Raw genomic sequence first — 10,124 nt, forward strand, 5'->3', positions numbered from 1 at the left:
GACAAAACAAGTGTGAAACACAATCGCATATACATACACATACATATGCATATCAACATGTACCTGCTATACAGAAGCATATAAGCTTCCTGTGAGAGCACTTCATCCAGTTCAACTGCATCAACCTGTAACAAATGTAAAGTCAACAGAATTCATGGAAACTTGTATGCAGTATTCAAGATATTTAAAACACTAAATTATTAAAAGACACTCAAGCATAGAAAAAGATAGCACCTTGCAGTCATCAATTCTGTACCAATTTCCAGAAAAATCCTTTGTATAGCAAATGTAATGGCCAAAATATGATGCATTCAGCATATCCAAATGAACAACAACCGCATATAGTTTGTACTTATCGTTTCCATCAGCAGATTCACTCATGTAAGGACTAAGATCTAAAGTTTCTGGAAACGTCACCCTCTTATTAAGTTTCCCAAATCTCCCACTCTGCAAAAGGGTACAAAAAAGATAATAATGATCAAATATCATTGATTCATTTCATGAGCCAACATGATGTAATGCAGAAAGATGATCATAATTGCACGAACCTGAAACCTCTTTAATGCAATGGTAAGAATATTAGGAGCCATATGAATGTTTAGTCGCTTCCATGCTAAAACATAATCATTACATCTGCAATAAAAATAACATCATACGCCGACTTACTAGCTTAGCTACAAAAAAGAAAAAGAATAAACTACATTTTTCGTCCTTTTTAAGTTTATACCATTTTTCGTAAATCATCCTTAAACTAAGGAAATAACAAGAAACAACCTTTATGTTTTAAATAGTTTGCATATTACGTCCATTCCACCAACGGGCATTAATTTATTTAGTTAATTTCAGTCATGTGCCTTGCACATGAAGGTATTTTCGTCATTTCATCTTTCTAGGGACTATTTGTGTAATTATCTTATAGCTTTGGGTCCATTAATTTATAAAATAATTACACAAATAGTCCCTAGAAAGATATAATGACGAAAATACTCCATGTGCAAGGTACATGACTGGACAACAGAAAGAAATTAGCGCGCGTTAGTGGAAAGAACGAAGCGTGCAAACTTTATAAAACATAAAGAATGTTTCTTGTTACTTCTTTAGTTTAAGGACGACTTCTGAAAAATGGTATAAACTTAAAAGATGAAAAGTTTAATTTACTCAAAAGGAAAACAATAAAAATAAAGATTACCCGTCACATTTGTACTTATTATCTCCATCAAGCCACTCTTTGGCTGTAAACTGGTCTAAACATTCTTCTAAAGATGCAGCATCCCCTTGAATTTCAACAGTCAAATCCATCATATTTTCAAACTGATTCGATACATTATTGCAATTTGTACACACCACCTAAAAATATTATGAACAAACTTAGCATTAGATAAATTCCTTACAAAAATATTATTAAGAATATAAAGACACCTGAGATTGAAGGCGACCGCCAAATATGTGTTGAATAAGAGTCGTCTCCTGAGAGCTAGGATGCACATGTCTTTCTCCACCATATTCATCAAGACAAACTAATTGCATAGTGTCAATAACAAACCTATAACATGCAAAAGTTGCATAAACAAGATTTAAGTTTTCTAAAAGATGTAATATATGCATAATCAATTAGTCAGTAAACAATACCTCATGAACTCATGTGCATCCTCTTGCTTTCCATGGCCAAGATTCCCTCCAATATTAGGCAACCGTGACAAAATATTAACCGGTGAAAACGCATGGTTACTTTGGCTGACTCGCTCCATATGACCTTGAAGCTCACACAAAATACACCAATCATTCCGCCGACCTAAAACAAAAAAAAAAACATTAATAAATAAGAGTCAAAACACAGTAACACACACAAGAGAATTAATATTTAGTAATTACATTCGCGCCGATGGCCTTTCTCAAGCAAATAAGCAGCAAGTGGTCGAGTGTATGCTAAACATTGTAGAACCACATTCGCAAAGCAGCTATTAAAACATAAAACTCATTAAAACTTCAGAAAAATCAGAGAGCATTCTAGAAGAAAATATAGTAGCTATAAACATAAACCTGTTTCCACAATTCATAAGCCCACAAGGAGGGAAGCCTTTACTATTCCAATTAAAAAGCTCCACAAATTTGTCATAGGGAAAGAGAATCTAAAATAGAAAAAGCATGCAACCGAATGTTAAGGACCAAATATTGAAATCAATTTTGACCCGAGACCGAAGACGCCAAATTTGGACCTTTTTTATCTGGGTAGAATTCCCAGTGCCAGACATGCGAAACTCGTCACATTTTTTCTTGTGCCCGTTTTTCCAGTGAGATCGTTGACATGATTCCGAGCTGAAAGATAGAATACAAGAAAATTAAACTTACATAAAAAAATGCTGCTCGTGTAAACGTGATCAGTTCCGTAGATTTAAATTCTCTACCCAAAAAGTGATTTTGATCCCAACCTCATGTTATCAAATCTCATGAATGATTTAAAAACATTACCAACAACCAGTGCAGTGCAATTGTAACAACATGAAATATATATATACATTTTTTCAAATATAACCAGATACATAAAGAATTAATTTTCACAGAAAACCTTGTCAATGAAAAATTAGGGTATTAATTTGAATCCTGGAAAAAAAACATATATGATCAGCTAAGTAGACTAAACAATAAACACCAATATGTGCCCGCGGGTGGGGGGGGGGGGGGGCATAACCAAACCGTTAACCGAAAATCCCTTTATCGGTTTTCTTTTTTACCCTCAGTACCTAACCGAACGATCCGAATCATTGAATGTCATACACTGCTAGCTTTTATACCTCCATTTCATGTATTTATACCTTATATCCCATTTTCATGTAATTCTAAGCAAAAACTTTTGACCAAGTTTGGTTTTTGTTATTAACCAAACCAAAGAGAAAACCGACAAACTAACTGAATGAACCGAACCCATTAACCAGAAACCAATAAACTAACTAACCGAATAAATCGAACCCAGTAAAGTAACAGAATAAACCGAAAGGTTAAATTTCTGGGCTTGGGTAACCCCTATTGCCCCAGTGAATTGAAGAAAACCCAAATCCCCCAAATTAGAACAACCTGCATTAATGAATATTTGATCATATAATAATAATAATAATTGTGCAGGCAGGCAGGCAGGTAGGTACCAGTATCGAACCAGTTTACATCTGGAACAAATCTTGGTGGTCAAGCGATGACAAACAACGCACGAATCATTACTACTCGCAGCAATACCCGGCATCGAAACGACGTCGTCGGACGATGAAGTAGTGGAATTTAGGGGGGAGTGGAAAAAATAGTTCTTGAGCAGTAGGTAAATGAATCCAATAATTATAGCGAGTGATGTGATGCCGAATCGGATATACCAATTGAGATCTACGGTAAAATTGGGTTCACGCATCGACGATGATCACTCTATTGATTAGATTACTAGTAGATGATAATTTCATCAATCAATATATAATAATAATTCTAATTCCCAGCAAAACCCAAAAGGTTAAGAATAAAGGGCAGTGTAGAAGCTACCACATCTAACTTCTATCTTTCCTTTATTTCATCATGTGTAATTTCCTTTTATTGTAAAGAGTTTTAACTGTTTTAAGTATGGAATCGATCATGTTAGAGGTGTGATCTTTTAACGCTATAATTATTGTTAAGATTGAAAAATTTGTGAATTTCCTAACTGATTTGTTGAAGGAAAGATATTTTTTCGGCAGGGAAGATTTTGGTGTTTTGATGGATGGAAGTAGGGGTGTTCTTCGGGTTCGTTTTTCAGGTTTTGAGTTTTTCGGGTCGGGTTCATCAGGTTTCAAAGTTTTAAATCTTAACCCAAAATCCAACCCAAATCTCTCACAGGTTTTTCGGGTTCGGGTTTTCTCGGGTTGGGTTAATCGAGTTTCAAGTATCCTAGAAAATGAAAAAAAAAAAAAAATTAAACTTCCATGCTAAAATTAAAACAATATTTTCTTCTCTGCTTGTAACGCAAATAATCAAATAATAAGCCAACATAACTTGATAAAGTCATAAAATAATTCGAAAGAAGAGTAAAACTAAGTAACTAACTCGAACCATAATCGTCTTCAATCAGACGTGATTTGGTTGTTCGATTATGGTTGCTATCAGTAATAAACGGAAAACATAAATTAACAATAAATAATCGATCCATAATAGTTGAAATGACAACAACTGATTAGGCTCAGATTCTGATAACTCGGGTGACTAAGACTAAACCTATTATACCTAAATATATTTAATTTCAAAACTAAAAGTTTATTCGGGTTTTTCGGGTTGACCCGAAACTTATAAATCAAACCCGAGAACCAACCCGAATTACTTCAGTTCGAGTTCGGGTTAGTCTTTTCTCGGGTTCGGGTTTTTTTGCTCGGGTTAGTTCGGGTACGGACTTTTTCGGGTTGGGTTTTGAGTTTCGGTAAAAATGACAGCCCTAGATGGAAGTAAAACATAGGTTTTTCTTCTGGTAGACTTAAGGAGTGACGGTTTCACAGTTGGTCAAGCTGCTTCAGGCAATGTGACTAAACATGAGAATGCTTGTATTGACAACCAACATGTATTTATTCCTTTTGCTTTTGACACTTTTGGTTTCCTCGTATCTGAAGCTGTGGAGTTACTTAGCAGAGTTCAACAACCCATGCATATTAATGTTAATATTATGACTCAAAAATCAGCCAATGTAGTTCTAAAAAGATTGGGTGTTGCAATCAAAAAGAGGTAGTAGCGTAGCCTGATCCTTGTTTGTCTTCTGTTTCGATTTAATCACTACTTTTCAGTTTAATTTTAATATATATCAAATTAGTCCTGGCACATTAAAAAAAATTAATTAATTTTCATATTGTCTTTTTAAAGTAAATTGTCGTTGTGGTTTGGCTAATTTGTTTTTTCATTAGCATACACACATACATTAGTAGGAAGCACATGCGATCATTAGCGATAATTTATAACGTGGCACCTATTTGCTGCTAGTTTATCAAGTATCTCAAGATAACGCTCAGTTGTATGATAAACTTGATTTGTCAGAGCTCGATACTGAGAAATAGAATACAATTTTGTTTCAACTTCTTAGGCTATGTGTAGTGGACGGGCTATATTGATGGACAATTTTTGACACGTGGCGTCACGTCAGCAAAGAGGGGGGGGGGGGGGTGATTTTCATTTTAGGTTGTAGTGGTTTGTAGCTCAATATTGTCCCATCATATCGCCACGCCGTTTATTTTTTTCTTTTTATAATTAAAATAAGGAAAATTGGTTTTTATTGGTCCCAACTATTTCATTTTGGTCGGCGCTGGTCCCAACTTTCATTTTGGCAAGCAACGGTCTCAACTTTAACATTCGTTTCTTCCACCAGTCCGCAACTGACGAAGTACTAACTTTGTTAAATATTTGTTGATGTGTCCATCTAAGTTGTCAAAAAAATATTGCATGGCAGCCAACGTACATTACATTCATAATTCATCCCTAATTCTTCAAAGGCACACCAAATCAAAATCTCCAATTTATCTCAAGAACCCTAATTGAATCATCGAATCAATTCCAATGTTTGACCGTCATCGTTCAACTTTCTCCACCGCATCGGCGTTTAACTCCGGTTTCGCCGTCCTCCGGTCCGGATGACGTCATTCGTTAGGGCTTTCTCTTCCGACGAAATGAACGAGGTTACGATTAACGGTGAGAAGGTTGTGAATAAACCTCCGATATGTGCTGCAGAGGAGTTGCATTATGTTTCGGTTGATAGTTCAGATTGTAGGCTGGCATTATGGCGGTATTGTCCGAGTTTGAAGGTAGTTTGTTGACGGAGATTGAATTCTATTGTGTATTGGTTTTGGTTTAGGTTTATTATGCATGTTTGTTGATCGGAATGTGTGGATTGTTGATCAGAATATGTGGATTGTTGATCGGAATGTGTGTATTGATTTAGGATGATGAATGATTCAATTAGGGGTTCTTGAGATAAATTGGGGATTTTGATTTGGGTGTGCCTTTGGAGAATTAGGGATGAATTATGAATGTAATATGTGATGTGCTTGAAGTAGTTTAATATTTATTAACTAAATTAACTAAAAATAAACACTAAGTAATACTTTAGACTCTCTAAAACTCGACTAAACTACTAACCGGCAAGTGAACCGATCGACTCTAGTAAAGCTAAGTAAGTCCGGATATCGAACCCATGAGACTCTCTAAATTACGTTTATTAGCTAATTAGATTCGACTACAAACACGACTTATTAATTTATATTTGTTTGAGGGGGGGAGGGGTTTAATTAAAATACTAATTTAAGACTATAATTAAAAACTAATTAAGAAAACAAGTAATTTAAACGAAAACAAAAGTTCGATTTAAATAAGATGATGATAAGAAAACTACCTAGGCTAGAATCCCCTAAATTTCAGTTATGAATTAACCGGGAAAATATTTAGTTATGGACTGGGATCGTAAAATAGACATTTAAAAGAAGACCCGAACAGGACCCCTGACCTTTCTCAAGAAGACACCTATGGGTTTCTAATAAGTTTTAACGCACACCAGTATTAAAAATCAAGTTTCTTTACGGTCACCCAATTATTTATAATTTAGTTCCTTTATAATGAAATCCTACCTTACAGCGCGGAAATCAAAGGCAATTTACTATATTTAATTGATTTGATAAACAATAATAAATAATCAACCCTAGACGGACTCCTTACAAAGAACTAAATCTAGTAAGATTAAATAGTAAAGACTTATCAATAACCTAGCACTTTACAGATTTAGGCTAGCAGCACACTTAGGTTTATTTGACAATATTATTCCTATGACCTTATCATGATATCAACCATAAAATAATCAAAAACACGAAGTAATTGACCTAATAGCAATCCTCTCATATGACAAACAATAATCAAGGAAAACTATGGAATAAAACTCATTAAACAATCCTAAGCATTAATACGCATTAATCAAATATAAATAAATCTTTTACTAAACCATAAAAACCATAACGATAAACAATCCCAAAGTCAAATCAAAACATCAAAATAAGTTCATCTTAAGCCTAAGTAGTTCATGCAATTTAGCCTAGCATCTTAGGTGTAAACAAAACAAGCAAATAAGAATTCATGGCGTAAAATAAACGAAAACGAAAGAAACTAAAGATAAAACTCGTGTTCTTCGCCTTCAACCAATATGCGCAACACCAGCTGATTCTTCGACTCCAAAGCTGCCAAAATTTGCTCTCGAACTCCTCGGAACTCACCAAAATCGTCTGGAACTTCAGGGTATGCTAAAGGATGAGTTTAGGGGTCTTTATATAGGCAACATTGGTCCAAAAATAAGTAAGACGGTTAAACAATTGGAAGATTCTGGAAGTTAGGGCCGCCGCGCCGCGCCGCGCCGCGGGCATGCCTCTCTCCGTCGCGCGGCACTCCGGCAAGAGGGGGGTGGCCGACCTAGCCGGTCCGGTTCTCTTCCTGGTCTGATCCGGTTCGTTTCCTGATCCTTCGGTTCTCCGGTTTGGCTTGTTTTTGATCGTTTTTCGCCCTCTTTAACTATAATTGAAACCTGAGACCTACATGTAATCAACTAAGTTAGTAGAATACAAATCTTACAAGAAACCGACAAAAACCAATAAAATAATAAATAAAGTGTACACGGGATTAATGTATATTAAGCGCTATATCAAATATCCCAACACTTAACTTTTTTTCGTCCCTGAAAAAGTCTCATTGCAACGGGATAAGAATCGGAGAAATACAGTATTACAAACATATAGGTTATCTTAAAATTTAGAACAACGCAAAAACTGCGATCACCGATATTGTTGTCCACTTAAACCCATGCCTTTGTATTTACCGGGACAAGTAAGATCCGACTATTATTATTATTACTTTGTATATAATCTAGTGGAACCCACAGTCAAGACCCACATTATTTTAGATTTTACCACATCAAACCACCCCAACTTGACTTAAACCTTATAATAGCAGATTAAAACATTGTTGCACATTTATCATGAACAACTAAGACGATCAAGGATATTGTTTATCCACCTAAATTTAAACATCAAAGTATACCAAGCAGCCATTAGATACGATTAAGGTTCAATTATTCAACTAAATAGCTAGTGTTACCCACTACATGACATACCCTCGTTATCAAGCAACACATCGGACCCATTACCACACGTGATTTTACAAGTTTCCATCTGTCGGTTTTACATACGTCGTGTCTCTAATTGATCCTATTCTTAATGGTATGGGACGCAAGTAAGATGACCACGTATGACTAACAGCGGGATGATCACTGGATCATCAAGATTTTACTTCACTGTAATTGATGTAAGTGAGTGTAATGATTGCAGTAAACTGCGGGTTTATGCTTAAAAGCTTTTATTTGATTAAATATCCGAAGATACCCAGATGAACAACCATAAAAAGACCCGTGGTCTCCAAACCCGAGGCATTCCATCAATACAGGATTTAAGGCCATAAAACCATAAGCCTATGAAGTGTTAACCACTAAAACTAGAAGTGCAAGATTTTAAGTTTATATCACTGGCTACACGGTATACTTTAACGTTTAAACCTACCCAAGCATCGTATGATAACGTACCCAGATTTCTATAAAATTCATAATTTTCTACAATCGAACTAAAATGAGGCTTGAGTATGGCAGACCTTTCATCTCGTATGTTATACAGACTCAACATGTTTCCCATTAAAAATCATATTTATCGTTAAAAACCAACTATCAAACTGCCCTTTCATTCTAAATGCTGAGCCTACCGACACATCCTAAGTTAAGTGTGTGTTCTTTAATTATATCTTATTATTAGTGGTTTGAAAAACCGATTCCTGATAAGTATCCTCATCTCCAATTTATACGCAAAAAGAAACAAAATCAAGGGACATTTTTCAAAACTTTTTTCAATTTTTTAATATAAATACTAAAATGAAAAAACATAGGTATTCCCATCCCCACACTTAAAATTTGCATTGTCCTCAATGTAAGGACGGAAACACGACTCAAAAATAATAAAAAACAAAAAAAAACCTAAAAATAAAAAAATAAAAAAATAAAAAAGAATAAAACAAAGCTAATAAAATAAAAACTAAAAATATAAAAACAAAGTAAAAAGGAAAAGATTTAGCCATGCGAATGAAGTATAATGCTAAAGTCTACTTCCATTAATGCCCTCCATTTCCGAACTTGCTCAGCAACTAGTGTCTTCTTCTCTCGTAATACAAACGGAAACGGCAACAACAAACAATATCTAAAAATTCATCTTATCAACCATGATAGATATTAATCATTCAAAGTATGGAACCAAACCAACCAACCAAACCAATAAACATGTATAAAAGCAACAAATAAATAATCAGAAAAGTATACGGCTCCTGCTGCTCCATCCCCACACTTGAATGTTGCATTAAACTTCAAGGGGATCTTCACACTCTCTTCCTTCAAAACTCATAGAAACTTAAAAATAAAGAAAAACTACAAAAAACTACGTTAGTGACTCAAGAAAAAATAAAAATAAAATAGAAATAAGAATAGGAAAGAATATACAAACTCTACACTTGAATATTCACTCAAGATCCACATGTGACAAATCAGTGCGATGGATCGAGAGGAGTTTCCTCCATCTCAATTGCTTCCTCCGGTCCTCCAAGATAGTGCTTCAACCGATGACCGTTCACTTTCCAGGACGTTCCATTATCTGGATTCTCCAATTCCACCACTCCATATAGGAAAACTTCTTTCACCAGGTACCGTCCTGTCCACTTCAATCTCAGCTTCCCTGCAAACAACTTCAAACGAGGATTAAATAACAATACCTTATCGCCTTTCTTGAACTCTTTTCCGCCTTTCAAACGCCGATCGTGTACAGCTTTCGTCTTTTCTTTGATGTTCAACGATCGGGAATATGTTGCATCCTGAAGTTCTTCCAACTAATGAATCTGAAAGTACCTTTTCCTCGCTGCCTCGATAAGATCGATATTAACTGTCTTCAGCGCCCGGTACGCATGATGCTCCAACTCTACCGGCAACTGACAAGACTTACCATAAACAAGCATAAACGGTGTAGTACCCAACGGAGTCTTGTACGCGGTCCGGAATGCCCACAACGCATCAT

General features: G+C 35.4%; 1 protein-coding gene across 1 annotated transcript in view; it reads right to left on the bottom strand.

Moving 5' to 3' along the window:
* The window catches only part of LOC143617658 (ubiquitin carboxyl-terminal hydrolase 18-like), a 4,095-nt gene extending 684 nt beyond the window's left edge, over window positions 1-3,411 (bottom strand). The window contains exons 1-10 of the mRNA XM_077090145.1: window positions 3,141-3,411; window positions 2,217-2,316; window positions 2,041-2,129; window positions 1,873-1,958; window positions 1,630-1,792; window positions 1,420-1,543; window positions 1,190-1,347; window positions 549-633; window positions 235-447; window positions 64-125 (exon numbers count right to left, since the gene is read on the bottom strand). Coding sequence (XP_076946260.1) covers window positions 64-125; window positions 235-447; window positions 549-633; window positions 1,190-1,347; window positions 1,420-1,543; window positions 1,630-1,792; window positions 1,873-1,958; window positions 2,041-2,129; window positions 2,217-2,316; window positions 3,141-3,394 — 1,334 coding nt within the window. The 5' untranslated portion in view covers window positions 3,395-3,411. The remainder of the gene's footprint in view (window positions 1-63; window positions 126-234; window positions 448-548; window positions 634-1,189; window positions 1,348-1,419; window positions 1,544-1,629; window positions 1,793-1,872; window positions 1,959-2,040; window positions 2,130-2,216; window positions 2,317-3,140) is intronic.
* Window positions 3,412-10,124: the final 6,713 nt, after the last annotated feature.

Source organism: Bidens hawaiensis, unplaced genomic scaffold (genome assembly GCF_021521415.1).
Source record: "Bidens hawaiensis isolate Kalapana, Puna unplaced genomic scaffold, B.hawaiensis_p1.1 tig00056805_1, whole genome shotgun sequence".
Classification (NCBI taxonomy): Eukaryota; Viridiplantae; Streptophyta; class Magnoliopsida; order Asterales; family Asteraceae; genus Bidens; species Bidens hawaiensis.